The 18,828-nt window shown below is 47.5% G+C and overlaps 7 protein-coding genes across 7 annotated transcripts; 3 read left to right on the top strand and 4 right to left on the bottom strand.

Moving 5' to 3' along the window:
* Positions 1 to 139: 139 nt before the first annotated feature.
* Positions 140 to 1,918, bottom strand: B0J16DRAFT_291854 (uncharacterized protein; the record flags this gene model as incomplete). The annotated part of the gene is made up of 2 exons (XM_046124301.1): positions 1,799 to 1,918; positions 140 to 1,749 (listed from the first exon to the last, which is right to left on the bottom strand). Coding segments are annotated over exons 1-2 (1,644 nt in total), but the record flags the coding sequence as incomplete, so codon positions are not given.
* Positions 1,919 to 3,375: 1,457 nt separating this feature from the next.
* Positions 3,376 to 4,269, bottom strand: B0J16DRAFT_348163 (uncharacterized protein). The gene has a single exon (XM_046128686.1). The coding sequence runs from the start codon at positions 4,219 to 4,221 to the stop codon at positions 3,481 to 3,483; it is 741 nt and encodes a 246-aa protein (XP_045980677.1). The 5' UTR covers positions 4,222 to 4,269; the 3' UTR covers positions 3,376 to 3,480.
* An 831-nt stretch (positions 4,270 to 5,100) lies between these two features.
* B0J16DRAFT_375022 (uncharacterized protein) lies at positions 5,101 to 7,133 on the bottom strand (the record flags this gene model as incomplete). The annotated part of the gene is made up of 1 exon (XM_046130647.1): positions 5,101 to 7,133. The coding sequence occupies one exon, from the start codon at positions 7,131 to 7,133 to the stop codon at positions 5,229 to 5,231; it is 1,905 nt and encodes a 634-aa protein (XP_045980676.1). The 3' UTR covers positions 5,101 to 5,228.
* Positions 7,134 to 7,910: 777 nt separating this feature from the next.
* On the top strand, positions 7,911 to 8,738 carry B0J16DRAFT_348161 (uncharacterized protein). The gene has a single exon (XM_046128685.1). The coding sequence runs from the start codon at positions 8,004 to 8,006 to the stop codon at positions 8,682 to 8,684; it is 681 nt and encodes a 226-aa protein (XP_045980675.1). The 5' UTR covers positions 7,911 to 8,003; the 3' UTR covers positions 8,685 to 8,738.
* A 1,917-nt stretch (positions 8,739 to 10,655) lies between these two features.
* Positions 10,656 to 11,690, top strand: B0J16DRAFT_403554 (ankyrin repeat-containing domain protein; the record flags this gene model as incomplete). Its single annotated transcript, XM_046132724.1, has 2 exons — positions 10,656 to 11,013; positions 11,326 to 11,690. Coding segments are annotated over 2 exons (723 nt in total), but the record flags the coding sequence as incomplete, so codon positions are not given.
* A 2,294-nt stretch (positions 11,691 to 13,984) lies between these two features.
* Positions 13,985 to 15,323, top strand: B0J16DRAFT_348157 (uncharacterized protein; the record flags this gene model as incomplete). Its single annotated transcript, XM_046128684.1, has 4 exons — positions 13,985 to 14,187; positions 14,244 to 14,348; positions 14,402 to 14,784; positions 14,837 to 15,323. The coding sequence occupies exons 1-4, from the start codon at positions 14,032 to 14,034 to the stop codon at positions 15,318 to 15,320; spliced, it is 1,128 nt and encodes a 375-aa protein (XP_045980673.1). The 5' UTR covers positions 13,985 to 14,031.
* A 2-nt stretch (positions 15,324 to 15,325) lies between these two features.
* B0J16DRAFT_348156 (uncharacterized protein) lies at positions 15,326 to 17,064 on the bottom strand. The gene has a single exon (XM_046128683.1). It carries the CDS (start codon positions 16,922 to 16,924, stop codon positions 15,446 to 15,448), a length of 1,479 nt encoding a protein of 492 aa, XP_045980672.1. The 5' UTR covers positions 16,925 to 17,064; the 3' UTR covers positions 15,326 to 15,445.
* Between the last annotated feature and the right edge of the window lie 1,764 nt (positions 17,065 to 18,828).

Below are 18,828 nucleotides of genomic sequence, written 5' to 3'. Positions count from 1 at the left end.
CGCTTCAAGTGCACGAACGGTATTGACACTTATTGAAACATTTTCCTACATTAATCTTACTAGCAGCTGGGATAAGAGAACACTATAGTCTTGTGGGTTCTACATAGTCTATTCAGATCTTTGCGATAAGTCTAGTGTATTTGACAATGGTATTCTTATTGCCGCCAGCAGTTCCACCTTGAAGTTTTCGCCTGAGAATCTTACCCGCTGGGCTCTTGGGTATCGCAGCCACAATCTCAATCTCCTCAAGCCACTTGTGTCGTGCTGTTTCCTTCTTAACATGCTGGAATATATCCTTTGCAGCTTCAACTGGTCTCGACGACTGCGACTGTACTAGGATCACAAACGCCTTGGGTCGCTCACCAGCGAGCTCATCAGGAATACCGCACACAGCAACATCATCAACATGCGGATGTCCGAGGAGAACGTTCTCGAGCTCTGCTGGAGCAACGCCAATTCCCTTGACCTTGATCAGCTCTTTCAGCCTGTCGGTGATAGACAAGAACCCTTCCTCGTCGATGTGCCCTATGTCACCAGTATGTAAGAACCCATCTTTGTCAAAGGTCTCTGCAGTAGCCTTAGGGTTATCGAGATATCCCATCGCGACTTGCGGACCACGGGCCCAGACCTCTCCCGGCTGGTTGACCTCACAGTCTTTCCCAGTTTCAACATCCACAATTCGTAGTTCAGTCGATCCCACTAGCATGCCGACGCGGCTAGCATATTTGTATGCATACTTGGTAGGTGGATGAGCGACAATAACTGAACACGACTCGGTCATCCCGTAGCCTTGCTTGAAGCCGGTTCCTGGAAAGGCTTTCTCGAGAAGATGCAAAACCTCTTTGGATAGCGGCGCTGCTCCGGAGGAGAAGCGTTCAATGTGGGATAAGTCATACTTTGCCGCCGTCTTTGGCTCGCGAACAAGTCGGATGAGAATAGGAGGGACCATAAGGACTTCTTTGATCTTGTTATCAGAAATAGTCTGCAGTAGCGAGTCCAGTGTGAACTTGGACAGGACAAAGACGTTTGCGTTGAGGTGGATCGGCAGGTGCAATTGATGAACTATGCCAGTGATGTGATAGAAGGGCAAAGCTGCCAGGAATCGGTCATGGCTAGGAAGAGTGAAATCGGTCACTTGGATGCATTGGGCGATGATGTTGGCGTGCGATATCATAACTGCTTTTGGAAGACCAGTAGTGCCACTGCTGAAGCAAAGGAATGTGCAGACGTCACTGTTCGTTTTGCCTTCAGGTATCTCAAATGCGGGTACTTCACGGCCACCTGCCGAATGATCAAGGAGCATCCGTATGTTTTTGCTCTCCTTCGTTGAGCCTTCCAGTAGGAGGACATTGTCTCGAGAGATCCCAACTTTGGCAGCGGCGGTGTATGCTTTATCGATGTTATCAACCGTTGCAAAGATTATCTTTGATTTGCTGGTATTGAGGCTGTAAGTGAGCTCATCAACAGTGTATTCTGGCGATACTCCGCAAGCTACAGCACCGACACGAATTGTAGCAAGAGTGGCAATGGGATACCAGATGGAATTCTTGCCGTAGACGATAACGGTATCATTCTGCTGCAGTCCATACTTCGTCACAAGAACTGACGACAAGGATGTCGCGTAATCTTTGACCGTTCGGTAGTTGAGATGCTTTTTGGTGATAGCATCGGTGAAGCCTGGAGCATTGGGTTCAGATGAGAGTGGCTTGGATTCTAGGACCCACGACCACAAGGTCTGTTTAGGCGAGACTATAAAGAGTTAATCGAGTGGCACGTTAACTCATATGTCTGTCCTTACAAGAGATCTCCGGGTACTCTGACTGGTGTATCATGATCTTCTGATTTTTGCAAACGAACAGGTCACAGTTGACGCGATGACAAACAAACGAAGCTGGAGCAGGATGCGGGGTGTGATTTATTGGCAATTGATCGGTAAAGCTTCAGTGGAGCCCCCCGCAAAGTCAACTTGGCACTAGCACCGGCTCAAGATCCCCAGCAAATCAACTGCGGTTTTGGGATTTTAGCGCCCTCGTTACCAAATTGCCTCGGTTCCAATATTACCTGTTCTGGCCTGCTTGGGGCGATCAAACCAACTTCAAAGGTTTTCCAAGAACCTGAGCCACGATCAATGGCTTCTGGCGATATGGACGGGCGGCCTGAATGTAACGCGAGCGAGCGCAAAGGTATTGCTCAATGTTCTGACAGGGTTCAAGAGGATAAGGGCTTTGTTCGCGCGCGACTGTTCTTGCAGCAACGTCAAAGCCCTACGCCTGTGTGGGCCATAGTAAAAGTGTTCAATTGGAACAGATCAGTTGTCCGATATGCATAGACTGCTCCCGACGTCTTACGTTTGAGCCAAGGGTGCAGACTACAACAAGCTGCTGTTGTCCTCTACTATTCATGTACTGTTACATGGGATGTAGTTTTTGTTTCGATAATAGCCCCACCATTCTCAGCTATCCAGACCTAAGAGACATGTATATATATCCTCTTCTTATGCCACCTGTGCCAACTAATTGTCACAACAGCAATTAGAATCATCCACACAAGAAGGCTTTCTTTCTATCTGCGCCTTTGTAGATCTTATATCTGCAAATCCTGGAATACTCATTCTATCATACAATACTCACTTCGTTACTTCACACAACAACATGGATTCCTCAGCGGTTGATTACTGGCTTGAATGCCTGATGGAGAAGATTGAGTCCGAGCCGGAATCGGGCGATATCTCCCTCCAGATGCTCGATGATGAGTATGGCAAAGACCTGCCCCTCAGACGGTATGCTGAAGACAGGATCGGTCCTAGCGTATCTAGACTGGAGGAGACAACTTACGCAGAGTATGTCGCGTTCCTGGGCTGGAGACTCAGAGGATTCAATGCAGTTCGTCTGGAATTGTACCTCAGAAAGTTTGGACCTGATTCATTTAGCACCTCTCTTGGCCCGGCAAGCTCCGATGATACAGAGCTGGCTCAGTCGCCATCAGACCATGAGCAGCCAACACTGTACGAACGACGCAGAGGGGCCATCATCTCGATTCTTGATGCCGCCAAGCTTAAATGGGTTCGCAAACTTGTAAAGGAAAAGCACAAGAAGGCAACAAGGCCTGTTAAGAGGCGAGAGGATGAGTTTTTTGATCTCTACCTAAAGGTCCTGGATCTTGACTCAGACTCAGAACTCCACTCGAGCACGGAGGTCCCGCAAATCTTCAGGAACTTTGTATTTCTTAAGGATCGTGACTGAATGCTAACATGTTACAGACTTCTAGATCGGTAGATGTTACTCTAGTCAGGATGGAATTGCATCGCACAGATGCTATGTCACAACAGATGATGAACAGCGAAGAAGGTAAGTACCAGTGCAAGTCATTTAGTGCCAAGAACCTTAGATAGACTTACTTTTCAATGCCACGAAACTTGAAATATTCCATTCCCGCTCATGATATGTAAATCAAGTATGGATTGATCAATGTCACGGAACTCTAAAATGCAAGAACTAGCTTTTCGCCAGCTGTCCCTGCCCGTACCTTGTCCAACCCTTCAGCAACACTGTCTAACCCGCCTTCCAGAACATAAGCTTCCGAACCCAACTTGTACTCTCCAACCCTGAATGCTTCACTCAAGTATGAAGCTAGGTTCCCTTCGATATCCCACTCGATGATATCCGTGCCAAACACAAACTTGCTTTGAACCCCACTGCTCAAAACCTTAAAGCGGTTTGTTCCCGTCAGCCAAACATACTTTGCAACGAATGGGATCATGGAGAGCTTGCTTGTCGGTTGCGATTCTGGCATATCGATTGTGACTTGTGCCACGTTTTTCACTGCCCCAGGGATCTTGGTGAGAATGTCGATACACTTTGCCAACGACCCCTGGCCAATAGCAACAGCGCCTGCACATTTCCTGTCCTGGAAGGCAGATACTATATCCGTTGTGGCTGAAGGACTGCGGTAGTCAAAGACTGCGCAGGCACCTAGACCGCGCACTTTCTCCCAGTTCTTGGGCGACGCGGTGGCGATCACATCATAGCCGGCTGCAACAGCAAGCTGCACAGCATTCTTTCCCACGCCCGTGCTTGCTCCCCAGATCAGCACTGTCTGGTCGGTTGGACTGGTCCTTGCCTTGGTCTGAGGAAGTTGAAATGCCAGTTGGTCTTTCTGAAATAGTGCACATGCAGCTGTGACTGATGTGAGGGGCAAAACACTTGCGTCGGTGTATGACATTCCCTGAGGAATATGAACAGCCAAGTGCTCTCGCAAGATGACAAAGTTCTGGAACGCTCCTTCATCAGGCCTTCTGCCTCGCTTGTCCATACCTGCTGTGACACCAACAACTCTGTCGCCCTCCTTGAAACGGGTAACGCCCTGGCCTGTCTTCACGACTTGGCCAGCGACATCATAACCGAGTATCAAAGGATACGTCAGCCATTCGAACATCATGTTGCCCATTGACTGCTTGACTGCATCGACTGGGTTGATAGCAACCGCGTTTGTTTTAACAAGTAGTTCACCTGGGCCTGGTACTGGCATAGGTGCGGCTTTGACTTCGATGGTAGGCCCATTGGAGCTGATAAGGTAGGCGGCTTTGTTGGAGACTTCCATTGTCCTGAATATTGCGTTGTGATAGAACAAACACAATTTGACTGGTATTGCCAATTATTTTTCTGGCCTTGGCGTGCTTATATATTCTCATCTACTTGGACAATCATGCTCATTCACTTCATCGCATTTTCAGTCACATCAAAGCGAATCCGAGTTACTGCGAACAACTTACTGCTTTGGGACTAGATTGTATCGGCCCGCTGTCAGCAGCTCGCTTTTTCCCGCAAGAACACCCGATTCGATTGGATAGAGATTCTCGACCCGCAATAGCCTGACACAGTGACCAATTGGAAAGCCTGATCCACGATGCTGCATTTAGCTTCCTGATCGACTTCGTACCCTAAAGATCTGATTTATGTCAACAAGCTGAGTAAGATAGATAATTAATCGGATTGGTGACAGACATCGTTGAACGCATGCAGATTTTAAATAAGCTACAAAAGGTGACGCTAGTAATCCCCTTGACATATGATATAATAAGCCCATGGTGGCCTAAACACCTTGTGTTCCTGTCAATTTATCCGAGAGCGATACCGCTGCTTACCAGCTGTTGTCATTTCTGACTGAGAACACTTCTCTCAAAGATCTCGCTTACAATATAGTGGATCATTCACTTCAAACCTGCACCATCATCTAAAGCCTACATGGTTTCCACGGTCCCATCGTTGTGGTGGCTCGGGGGCCCTCGGCCGAGTGTGACGGTATGGCGCCCGATCCCGTTCCATAATAAGTTCTCCCTCTGATTCGAATTCACTTTCCGGCTGAAGAATTGGACCTCGACCTGGTCCTACTTTCTGCTGATCACCTGGCACAATTCCTCTACCTCGTCCCCGGAACTCACTTCGTTGACCAACAGATGGCTGACTTCTTCCTCTGCCTTGCGACCCAATGCTCGTGTTCGACCCTGGATGTCTTCCCTGCACGGGTCCACGTAATGGAACTCGGGGAACTTCATACTCCTCATAATACTCTTCTTCTTGTTCCTCCGGTATCCTAGATGGCTGCTGTCGATATCTGGATTGGTTTGATGCTGGTGTATCTTGCCATTGATTCCCCGCGGGCGGAAGGTACTCATCCCGGCGTGACCGTGGGAGGCTTGTAGTTGGTGAAGGTGGCTCCGAAAATTCTTGGCGTCTCGACACACGAGAGCCGTGTCTATTGTTGTAAGCCTCTGGCAACTGTTGTGGTGAAGATGAATTTCCGATTCCCAGATAATCATATAAGAAGTCAACCCTCGTATGGTTTTGCACATCACGCGGGGTCATCAGCGCCGTTTCTCCATAATCCATTTCAATCCGATTTTGACGGTGATCCGCGAAACCTCTTCTTGGTATTCCTGTATAAGAGCTTTGGCAGTCTCGATTATCTTCGAGGAGATAACGGATAATACTCTTGAGCTGACGAGTGTCGTGTCTCTCATTGCCAAGTGATGTAGTATCGTCGATTAAAAGCTCACTTGCAGTTGGCGAGCGGTATACCCTTCTTCCTGGATCTGATCGGATTTCGGCATTCTCCTTGACTCCTTGCTGAATACTTTTTAGTATCTTTATGATTTCAGCGTTGGTATTCTTGTCCTCGGGGAGGGTTTCTTCTTCCTCCAGGAGTGGTGGTCTTCTCCCATGCAGAATCTTCATTAGCAGCTCCATGATGTCGGCTTTGGTAATCTTATCGTCCGGCACAGTCTCTTCTGTCTTCGGCAGTGCTGACCTCTCTTCCCCCTTCATCAATGGTAGCTTCCCGTCTTGCAGGAACTTCATCAGCATCTCCATCATGTCGGCTTTCGTATCCTTATCCGCCTGCGGGGTCTCTTCTGTCTTTGGCTGTGTAGTCTTTTCTTCCTTCTTGGACCGTGGTGGTTTCCTACTCCGCGTCTTCCGTGGTTTCCGCTCCACCTCATCCCGATACTTGTTGCTTGAGTTAATCTGTGGCTGGGATACTGGGGTTTGAGACTCCCCTGGACGAACTGGGGTTCTTAGGGGATCTTGGTATGGGTATTCTGGAGCCGGTGGGATATCTTGGTTGTAGTTGTAGTTATCAAACCCGTAACTAGTCTCGGAATAACCTCCAGGAGGGTGGCGATATGGGGTCGGGCCAAACGGCTGCTCGAAGGCATTTTCGGTGCGTGGGACAGAGAGGTAGCTACTTTGCCCCGGATAGGCATATGAGGTAGGATACCCTGCAGAGCCTTGAGATGCAGGTGATGTGAATTGTTGTAAAGGTGGGTTTGAATGTGCTTGATAAGAGGGCGTGTAGCGAGGATTGTAGTTATACCCGCCACCATAAGGCACAGTCGCGTTGCGCGCTTGTTTAATATACGAATCGTCGGGGAATTGGGATGCAGCCTCACTCGTATGTTGCCGATAGTGTTCCGCTGGCTTATGTCTATGTCTAGATTGGCGTTTGGGAGATTTGGTTTGCTTCGTCTGATTGTCACTCGGAGTATCACTCCAGTCCTCCTCTTGATCTTGCTGGGGGCCTGGCCGACGAGGGCGACTGTCTGAGTCATATGTAGATCGCCCTGCTGTTGAAGCCATACTGGATGCAATAGGCTTTGTGTGGGGAAAGGGGAGCAAGAAGGAGGATGCAACGGACCCGTGAATGCAATTGGGAATTCTCGTATATTGAAGATTAGCTCGGCTATCTTAGTAAACAGAAAATCCACAAGTCAATTACAATGAGGCTCTGCTCAGGCTGCCTCTTCCTTACCAGTTCGCCAACGAGTGACGTGGACAAAGAATGCCTTACCAATTTGATGCATTTGCATTCAGGCTTATCGTGTCAGCTTTGTTGAAAAAGCATCTTCATTGCTCAAAACCTCGCAGCTTTGCAGATTTGGAATTTCAGCTGGTGTAGTCTCACACAACCCTATTGGCGGCTTTCAGCGGCTCATTGACTTCATGGTTGCAACCAAATGCAGCGTGATGCCGTGAATGCGTTGCTAATGCCGAGCCTGATTTAATGGGGGATAAGTCGAATCTTTGATCTATCTCTACGTACCACCAACTATTATTTGAATGCCATTACGCTTATTTATTGGATGGTCTCTAGTTAAATCTCAAAATCGAATAAGATGGTACCGATCATAATGAGGCCCTGCTGCAAGATTTTGTGATAGTTCTTAGAAAATCAGGCTGTCGGGGCCAGCATCAAAATGAGGCCACCACCCAGGGGATTGAAAACTGGATCATCGCTGACCACCAATATGCAGGCCGTGCATTTACGGTCCATCGCACCGCCCGAAAGGCGTATGTACATGTAATAAGAGGGAGACAGGTTATAGCAATCCGTAAGTACGAGAAGAGGGGTAATCTCAATTACCATTTCCTGATCCTTATAGCTTTTGGCCAATTCAGACCGTTGCTTGTTCCAACTTTAAACCATTCTACATATCCTACTTCTGAATAATGGATCCTCTCAGTACTATCGCGGCCATCATCGCTATTGTTGACTCGATTTTGTCAACTTACGGCGCTATCCGCGAAATCAAAGGATTGCCGAAAGCCTTTGAAGAGGTTGAGCGAAACTTGCCCCTTGTGAGGGAAACGATTGAAATTGCTCAACGCCAGCTCTACTGCAACTTCCCAAGCGATGCTGAGATACGCGCCATCGAGCCAGTCCTTAAAGCCTGCGAAAGTAAGCTCAAGGAGCTAAACAAGATCTTGACCGGAATGAAGTGGAAGAAGAAAGAAGATAATGGCGAAGCCAAAGATTGGTCTTCACTGGCAAAGTTCTATCATAAAGTGGTTGTTCCAATGGGAAAAGCGCACAGAGTTGAGACCTTAACGAGCGCCATAATGAACAGCCTCAAGGCTCTTGCAATCCACCAGACGTTCAAGGCAACAACGGAGCCGCTCGTTAGGAAACTTGAGGAGGCTATCAATGGGCTCTCACAGGTCGAGCCGTCTATCCCGGACTCTGATTTTGAGACAAATGGTAGTACTGTCACACAGACCAACAACGATCATGCAAATGGATTCCTTTGCACCGAAGGCACTATGCTTAACAATGTGGGGGGCAACTTTTGGAAGTCTGACCAGAGTATGAATTTCGGTATGGACATGTCAAAGATCTTTAGCCAGCAGTAGGGTGCTGATGTCTCTATCATAGCATATCACGTCCATCAATCCACTACTAGCTGTTAGTCATTTGAATATTCTGCTGCGCCTGCCTTAGTCTAATTGCATGCAAAAGCTACTGACACAGGTACCACCATTTATGAATGGCTCGAATCTATAGCTACGCCGCCTCGTTTCGATGAGAAGCTGCATGAGCTATTGAGGGTTGCAAAGAAGTCCCCAGCGTCAGGTAGCTGGTTTCTGAAGCTCCCTGCCATCGTTGACTGGATAGATGGGGACTTACGAAAGCTGTTAGCTTATGGGCACCGTACGTAGTAAACTAAAGGAGGACTAGGTTAACTGCTGACAAGATATAGCTGGCGCGGGCAAATCAGTCCTCGCGTATGTATAACAGCAAACATCATGAGTAGGCAAATTTTGTAGCTAACAGTTGAGAACAGCTCGATTGTCATCCATTATCTCCAAAATCGTCACAATCTGCTTTACAGCGATCGCAATATAGCTTGCCTCTACATTTACTTCGATTACAAGAAGCAGAACATGCAAACGTTAACTAACATACTATCGAGTCTGCTCATACAGCTTGTGCGCTGCTCACGCAAAGTCTCACATGAGATCCAACATAAGTTCGAGGAATGGAGACAAAGGGCAGCTTTGCCCGAAGATGGGGAGTACGTCCATATGATCACTTCACAAGCTATGGAATTTCGACGCATCTACCTTGTAGTCGATGGGCTTGACCAATGCTGCAGTGACACAAGTACCAACACCCTCTACGATTTTCTTGACATCTGTTGCAAGCTTCCACGCACATTTCACAGTCTTTTTACCACAAGGGCAGGCCTACATTCTCAGGTGCTTCGACCGGATTGCGAGGTTGAGATAAAAGCACACCGCGACGACATATCGGCGTACCTCAGAAACTTCATCAATACCCGGCAGGTCATGCGATCTATTGTTAACGAGGGCCATCGTCATAACAACTCGTTCTATGAGCATACTCTCAATAGTATTGTTAGCAGATCAGATGGACTGTGAGTTACCTGTGAATTGAAAGAAAGGTGGCCATGTTGACATGTCAGGTTCCTCCTCGCTCACCTCCATATAGCACACTTAGCATCTGCACATACACTCGAAGAATTCGAGTTCACATTAGACAACCTTTCAGGCGATCTAAGCCAGGTATACAAAGCAGCATTAGAACGAATCGAGATGCAAAATGATAAACAGCGTAATACAGCCACTATGTTACTCTCATGGATCACCTTTGCCAAACGACCTCTCACGATAGCGGAGGTGACACAAGCACTGTACATTCAGAATGCTTCGCGAGAACTCAATATGTCGGGATATGTGATACCCAAGGTCACATTGGGTCGCGAGGCGGAATGGGCTCTGACATCAGTTTGTGCAGGCATGGTCGTCGGAGTCATTGAGAAGAAGACAACTTTCCTCCACTTTGCGCACAGGACAGCTAAAAAGTATCTGAAGAAAAACCTACTGGGGGAATGCAGAGACGCCTACTCGCTCATGACTGAAGTATGTCTGCGCTGTTTGATCGAAATACCCATCAAGCCTCGGAAGGAACGGACGACATCCCAAAGTGCATCTGAGCATTTCACCAAGAATTATCCATTTTTCCGTTATGCTGCAAGTAACTGGGGATGGCACATGACGGATAAGGTGAAAGGCCCAGTTTACCAGCTTGCATGGAAATTTCTCTCCGAGAATGAGAACAAGGACAAATTAAACCATGCAGTATCAGCTATGGAGGATGCCGAAATCTCACGAGAAGAGGAGTTCACCGGGTTACACGTTGCTGCATATTTTGGGTTGACTAGTCTGGTCCAGAAGGCGGTGGGCTTCCAGAAATCCCTTGACATCGATTCTCGCACGAAGCGGAACGAAACCCCTCTGCATTGGGCTGTTGCTCGTGGCCATCGCGAGTTTTCGGAGCTTCTGATAGCGCAACAAGCGGACCTGAATGTGCAGAATGACTGCAAAAGCACACCGTTGCATATCGCAATTGATAAGGACGATACCGACATCATATATCTACTTCTCTCAACTGGCTATGCAGCTCTTGAACTGGCAGACATCAAAGGATATACACCCCTCATTGTAGCTGTCAAAAAGGGAAACGCCAAATTGGTTCAAAACCTCTTGCAACTCGGCGCCGGAACCGAGTCCGAAGATGGTCATGGCTGGACTGCAATGCGCTGGGCGGTTCAGTTGGGCTATAAGATGATCATTGAAATCCTGGTCCGAAACAAGGCATCTGTGTCGTCTCCAACGCAAGACGGTTGGACATTACTCCGGTGGGCAGCCGCCGAAGGACGTTCCGACATCATTACTCTTTTAGCAAGAATGAAGATAAACATGGACGAGCCTGACGAAGAAGGAAAAACCGCTCTGCAGTTGGCCGTTAGATATCGATGCCCCATGACGACCTGGGTGCTGCTTCAGGCAAAAGTTAACGTCAACGTGCAAGATAACACTGGTATGACAGCTCTACACGTCGCAGCAAAAACATCCAACCAGTCAATCAAAGGCAGCGATGTACTATGGATTTTGCTAGCGAATGGCGCAAAGGTTGATGCTCGGACAAAGACGCTTGGTCACACGCCGCTACATATAGCGGCGTCAGAAGGGAGCGAAGACGCGATATGGCTACTTCTCAGCAAAGGGGCAGACCCAAGCAAGCTGGATGTCGACAATCGCACGGCACTTCACTGGGCTGTAGTCGGAGACCATACCAAAGCAGCACAACTTTTGCTCTGGAAGATGCCAGGACTAATCAATGCGGTAGATCATGAGAAGCGCTCTGTGTTACACTACGCAGCTTCTCAAGGAAGCGTCGCCATGGTCGAAATGCTTATTCATCAGGATGCTGATATCGATGCCCGTGACCGAAGTGGGCAGACAGCCCTGCACATTGCAATTTCGCAGTCGCATGAGGATATTGCTATATTTTTGATTAAAAACAAAGCGAACTTGGACATATCTTGTAGGATAAATCGAAAGAGGGTGAGCATGGATGACTTGGTGGATTCAGTAAAGAACACAACTATCATGGACGCGATCAACGAGGTCAGGGGTATCGGCAGGGCGGTATAGCTGTGCATAGCTTTAGAACTCCCATATACTTGAGCTGGCTAGTAGCTGTTGTTCCTGATACCGGCCCTTCCTCTGAGCTACCTTCTTGGCTACATATAAACTTCACTCCCAAGTTTTATTTGATCCTCTATTGCATACAGCGAGATATACGTGCAGAGTGATAAACTATAGGAAGTTAGACCCTTTTGCGCTGTAACCTTGTACATTTAAGCGAGGGTATTGGACTTGAAAGGGTATGCTGATCATGAGGTGTAAATTTGTGCTCTGTATTTGTTGCTAATCTTAGTATGTCCAATCGCGGAAGATCTGCGCGCTACTGCGGAAGTTGAACTTCAACTGTGACCGTTACACTAACTGAATTTAGCCTAGACCAGATTGGACGTTGCGCTACAGCCACTTTGTAGGGTAAGCCACCGTATATACTGAAATACATTTGCATGCTTATAATCTCTGTTTTTCAAGACTACCTTAATTGCAACTGACATTTCTCATGCGAACTCTAGTCACTGCTATAGGCCAGTAAGTAGCAATTGTTTGTCTTCTGATTGAGGACGATAGTGGCAATTGTTGTGCCAATAGCCTTACCGGAACATAACAAATATCACTTTCTTGAACACAATCACCAATTTCGGAAATAACTTTTCGCTTCTATCACTACCACGGATACACAAGTGTGGTAACAATGTTCTTTCAAAAAGATGAGCTGTAACATGAATCTGTGTCTGTATGTGTTTTCACTACGTCACCACTCCTTATGACCTGCTATAATTTCAATGTTGGATTTTGTAATGTGACAGTACTTTGTTGAATATTTCCAACTTCCTCTTTCTGATAAACTGTCACCCTCCATAGTCTTCTGGCCCTATAGGTTGATCCTGATGATAAATAGGCAGGTGATACTGCCAATGGCACAGATAAACGGGTCCGTGCAACGCGTCCCCAAGCCAAGCAGGTCCAGGCGTTCGTCCGACTATTACCCCTCCAGCCCCTCACTGGATCGCACACTAAAAGCATCACTGGACCTGAGTCGGACCAACCATACGTGCATATTTGAATCGCAACCCTGGATTGAAACAAACAACGATATATGCCTCAACAAAAATGGGAAGTATCTATCTACAGGATGAGTTCAAGAGATTAATCTGAAACTTTCTCCAGTTCAGCCCTAATTTAGTATGGCAGTTCATGGCAGCGCCACTGCCTTGGCTGCTTGGATGGCCGATTTGCATACCTTTCTGGAGTCGTGGAGTTTTAAGCGAACCACCACAGCCACAGATCTAGATTCTGCCATTCTTGACCTGCAGTGAGAACTTCGGGCCGTCCGACATTTAAGACTCATGCAAAGACAAGCGTTCTTAAATGCTTTTTACTATAATTGCATGCATAAAACAGTTTCTTTAACCGGACATTGCTACTGACTTAAATTCCATTTTAACCCAGGTTCTTATCTTTAGCGGCAACGGTGGCGACTTGGCACTGGATTAGGGAGGAAATAAAACTCTAGACGTACGTTGCAATCTGCATGTCACGTCATCTTGAACTACCGGATTGAGTTTGCAATTCCGGCAACGTGAGGGAGAGGCGAGGTGGGGACAGGGAATATCGACACATCAGGCTTAGCGTTACTATCCATAGCACGTGTTCAGGCCGGATATCCGCATATAAACTCTAGACGAAGTACCGAAGGAGAATGTTTTCCAGTCCATGCGACTCTCGGTTTATATCTCAAGTCTGATATAAGGGGCACGATGGGGCAGGTCTCTGTCAAAGCGAGTGCAGTTCGCAGGGGATCGATCGGAGGAAATCCTCAGTGGGACTAGTTAAAACGCGGAACTCAGGTAGGGTTACATCGGACGAGCCCCTGATGGGGAAAGTCCCCTGACTTGAGCATACCAAGCCGGATTTTACTGTCTCGCCCCTGGCAGAAAGACTGCGCAAGCGCGGCGTAAAAAGCTCAACAGAGCAATCAATTAAACAAAACATATGCATGATACAATTATCCCATCCAATATGCATCTGTGATACCGTGCAGGTTACAGTCGGTCGGCCGGGGATGTTGCAGGTAGGACATAATGCAGAGTCCACTATAGAAACCTTGGCTGGCATAATGCTTGATAGGCGAGAATCAAAGTTTCATTTAAAGTCACCCTTCCTTGCTTTACTCACAGAATAGGATCTCGGTCCTGTCCAAACTTTATTCCCATCAGTAGGAACGATTGAGTGACTGAGCTGTCCCACGATGGCGGCACAAATTGAGAACAGGGGCCCTGAGCTCATGGGAGTGAACATTGCCTTCTACTCCATGGCTTTAGTTACGTGCATACTGCGATGTTATGTGCGTTGCTTCATGGTCAATGCGTTCAGGATAGATGACTGGCTCATGGTGGTTGCCACGGTATGTTTATGCGTTTCATCCCATTGAGGGTTTTGTGACTGACCTTGGACGAACAGATATTCTTTACCTTGTATGCCACGTTCTCTACTCTTGGCGTCACCATCGGCACGGGCCGCCACCATGACGACCTGGAGACTGAACAAGTTTATTCCGCCATGATGGTAAGAGACTCAATTGCCAATTGATGCATCCCTTCATCTAACCATGTGTTTAGTGCTGGTGGTTCTGTTACCTTTGGTACTGCCTCACTATGATTTCCTGCAAGCTTTCGATTGGATACTTCCTCCTACGAGTCACGACCGAGAAGATTCAACGTATCATCATTTACCTCGCCATGTTCTCGACCGCCTTGTCAGGCGCCATTTTCTTTTTCGTCACCGTTTTCCAATGTCATCCCGTTTCATTTTTCTGGGATAAGGGACAAGATGGTACATGCATTGATCCCACAGTAGTCATCGCACTCGCTGTCCTCTACAGTATTTTCGCTGTAGGATCTGATTTTGTTTTCGCGCTTCTTCCAGGCTTCATTGTTTGGAACCTGCAACTGCGCAAGAAGACCAAGTACTGCCTGATACCTCTTCTCGCTATGGGTTGCGTGTAAGTTTAATGACGAGTTCGTTTTGAAGACGGACACTAATCACGAGTATAGTGCCAGCGCTGCCGTCATCGCACGTTTCCCTTACCTACCTCTCTTGAGAAAGCCCGACTTTCTCTGGAACACCACAGATATCGCAATCTGGTCGACCATCGAGCAAGGCTTGGCAATCACCGCCAGCAGCATGGCCACCCTGCGACCCCTTCTCAAACAAGCCGCCTTCCATCTCGGTCTCACCAGCAAGCCTATTTCCAACGGTCCCTCCGCCTACGGCTACGGCCGATCAGCACGTACTCCTGGACCTGGAACTCCGAAGGCCTTCTCTAGCCGTGACGCATACACCCTCTCATCAGTCAGCCGCCCCGGTGCTCATGATAAGAAGGGAAGTAGCTTCTTCCCAAGCGACCTTGAAGCTGGTATTAAGAAGGAAACAAAATGGGAAGTCAAGATCTCAAAGACAACAGCGACATCAGCGAGTGAAAGTCAGGAAGAGCTTCATTCACCCAGATCGTGGAAGGATAAAAATGTTCTGTTATAAAATAACGCTCCTTAATTAAATAATCTATCAAGTAATAATATCAATCTATATCATATGCCATTCCGTCTTTACACGTGATTCTTCCTGCCTGCATTGCGGACTTGTGGATCCCTATTGTGAAGCTGTCAAGCACTCCCGTTGCCTTCCACCAGAACCAAGTTGCTCTTATTAGCAGCATTGTGCTTGCAGACATTCTTCCCTCTGAAAGCTAGCTCGAAGAACGAGTACAGCTCCACAAAGCTGTAGGCAATGATAGTTGGCAACATTAGAATCCAATGCAACAGACCTCTTGACACCCCGTGAAGACCTCGATTGTAATCGTCTTTGTCATTGCCCGGAACCGGTAGGCTCCAACGGACAAGGACAGTGGCAACAAGAAAGAACGCATATTGCGACCCCAGGAAGATGAAGCAGATTGTTGTGAAAAGAGAATCGCTGATGAATAGTTGGTCATGTTTGGCAGCCGCCGTGTTGATGAGCTGTACAATGATGGGCGAAAGAACGGAGAATATGGCACTGGCACAAAGAACAAGCCCGTAATAGATGAAAAAGCGAGTTGCCCAACTAATTGACAGATAGAGGCTAGGCATGCGGTAAGTCTTGACGATGAAGTAGTGGAAGACTTCGCCAGCACCAATAGTCCATCGACGAATCTGAAGAGCCCATTCCCGAATCTCATCTGCGTAGTTGCTACCGGAAGTAGGACCGTTGATAGAGATGAGGTTCAGTGGTCGAATGCGGATCTCTCGTTTCGTCATGATAGTATAGCGGATCAAGGCAATGATATCCTCCATCTGGTAGGCTGGATGAGTAAATGCACCTTCCTCAAGCAGCTTAACGCTTAAAGAATAATGGGACATGGGGTTGATGTTCCAAGGAATCAAAACACCCATGAAGAAGAAGGTCCGTAAGACACCCGTAATGTCGACGAAGAAAGGCATGGAGTCGCGTTTGTAGATGATGATAGATTGCCAGATAGAGGAGTGTCGGTCGGCAGTATCTAGCTTGCAGTATTCCGTCTCCAGTTCGAGCATGTATTCGGGATCGAAGACAGCGTCGCAATCGCAGTTGGTAAAGATGTGTTCGTGCTCCCCGTAGTTGTAGTTGACGTCTTGACGTAGGATTTGTAGGCCTTGACGGCATGCGTAGTTCATGTTGGAGCATTTGCCGGGGATTTCACCAGGAACGTCTGAGGGATGGAAGGTAACGATGAGACGAAGGAACTTGTTTTCGTACTTAGTGTAGATCTCGTCTCGTTTGGTTTCCTTGTCCGGTGTGCGAGATTCCATGCCGATGATAACACATAGATGAGCTTTGGCACAGTCCTGCTGCACAAGAGAGTCCAAGGTAGTTGACAGTACACTCATAGGCTCTTTGTATAAGGTCATAGCAACGATATGATGTATGTTTGAGTGGTCGTTGACCTTTTCGACCGCTGCTTCGACATCCTGGGCCTTCGTAGACTTGAGTTTGTTTCGGGCATTGATAACGAGTGCTCGACGGATGGCGCATATAGTAGCTATTAACCAGACCAGTTGGAAAAGCCCGATCATAACCACTATGACAACATTGGTAACTTTATTAACTTCAGGAACAAAGGGCATCCATATGGGGAAACAAAGGAAGATGAAGATCGTTGATAAAAATAATAAGTTCCATCGAAAATAGCGGTTTGCTGCCTCTAGTTTAGCGGCGTCAACGCCACAGTCCAGACTAGAGGAAGACGATGATGCTGATGGAAGTGACATGTTGGGAAATATTCGTGCTGATCCCACGAAAAGGAAAACGGGCATAATTGAATAAATATATAGATTACTAGAGCCCTACTGCTAAAATACCGTTGCTAAACATAGATTGAGGTACATACATGCCGGTTATTAACCCACATCTTGTTGTCAGTAGTCTGCAATTCAGCCAGCCCGGTGGTAATTAATAACACAAGCAAAACTCACTAGCCCAGTGTCAGGTAAACCCGCATGTGAAGACAAATGACGCACGGAGGCAGAACAGCATCCTTCCGGGCTTTGCCTCTTTGAAAATGAGGCCAAGCACTAGGCGCTAGGGTCAGATTATCCGGCAATTGGCCCGCTGTCTGACAATTGATAAGCTGAACCCACCAGCGCTTTGTTTACTTTACTTTTTTGTACGCCCTACATATGGGCCAAGACAGGCCCAGAGTAGCTGACGGAGGCGTCGGGCCGCCGGACTGAAAGGGTAGTTAATAATATCCGCTCATGAAGGATTCAAGAAAAAAGTTCCTTTGATACGAACAAGAATCTGCAAAAATGAGATTGCAAGGAACACGATAAGGAGGATAGATTCATAATCTAAGCGCAAGCTTAACTTTGCCTAAATGATGTGGCCAGCAATGGGAATCTACGATCTCGTGTACCATTCGATCGGGTTGCCTCCTGTCTCTAGACTGTGTTTCCCAACATCAACATACAAGTAAGATACTAGTCGATCAAGCTACTAGGTTCCGAAGCTATCGACCCAGTGTGACATTCGTGGCGCGATAAGAGGGTGCGGTTGGACCTGTAATACAACAGGGGCATGCTCGTTAGACTTCGTTAGTTAATAAGCTGAACGGTACTTCTTCTCAGCCGCAGGTTCTGGAACCTGACTAAAAAGATGCCAATTCAGTTTTTCCACCCTGGCAGCCTGGCAAATGTGGGAATTGGATCTGTTCTGACTTTAGCCGATCAAATAGTCTTCAGCTGTGGCGTATTAGAGTCAATAAAGACCCGCACTTCCAGCAAGCCACAGTCAATGAGTCAGCTAAATCGGCGATTCCCAGCGTCTTGGTACCAATAATCTTTAGCATCTGCGACAAAAAACGGTGAAAGAAGCCCACATGGCTTAATGGTCAGGGCGATTGACCCAGTCGCTCGGTTGACAATAAACGTTCAGCTACTCAGGGTCTTCAGGCTTGCAACGTGTACCCCTTAAACAGGACAACAAGCCTGCAAGGGTGCACCAACACATTATTTCCTTACCGCCCTTGTCGCTGTTGTGATTTTGAGCCTAGTGGCCAAAGTCCCAACTCTAAAGTCAGGAGCTGAAATCCCTTACCAATGCCAATGCAATCGCAGCGGTGAGATCACGTAGTGGGTTTTTGAGTCTTCTTGTTATAAGCTATCTTATCTAGTTCAAGCTGCTCTGCCAGTAACAACATGAGGTAAGGACTTTCTCAATGTAAACCTTCAACGCAAAACTATCCCCAATCGAGACGTCCCCGACAGGACAGTGCAGCTGAGACATTCACACCTTAGACTGAGCCACAACAAATCACCGTATTGTTAGCTACTCGACGATTCTTTTGCTACTGACGATCTTCCTCAAACTGGCTTTAGCCTGACGTGCAGAGACAGCACTAAAATCCTGCCTATGGATGATCTACTTGTAGGGCTTAGTGCAGCCGCCTTGTCCTTCTTAAAAGCATGTTTGGTAAAGCCCCAAACGTGAACCTGTGGTGGAATCCTTTCGCATCGCAGACCACATCAGAATT

This window comes from Fusarium flagelliforme, assembly GCF_020744385.1.
Source record: "Fusarium flagelliforme strain FIESC 12 MPI-CAGE-AA-0113 chromosome Unknown B0J16scaffold_6, whole genome shotgun sequence".
NCBI lineage: Eukaryota > Fungi > Ascomycota > Sordariomycetes > Hypocreales > Nectriaceae > Fusarium > Fusarium flagelliforme.
Note: the sequence above shows the minus strand (reverse complement) of the source record. Positions and strands in the feature narration are given on the sequence as shown.

Coding starts and splice junctions, on each gene's coding strand:
- B0J16DRAFT_348163 (XM_046128686.1), bottom strand. CDS start 4,221: ATGTCATACACCGACGCAAGTGTTTTGCCCCTCACATCAGTCACAGCT.
- B0J16DRAFT_348161 (XM_046128685.1), top strand. CDS start 8,004: ATGGATCCTCTCAGTACTATCGCGGCCATCATCGCTATTGTTGACTCG.
- B0J16DRAFT_348156 (XM_046128683.1), bottom strand. CDS start 16,924: ATGCCCTTTGTTCCTGAAGTTAATAAAGTTACCAATGTTGTCATAGTG.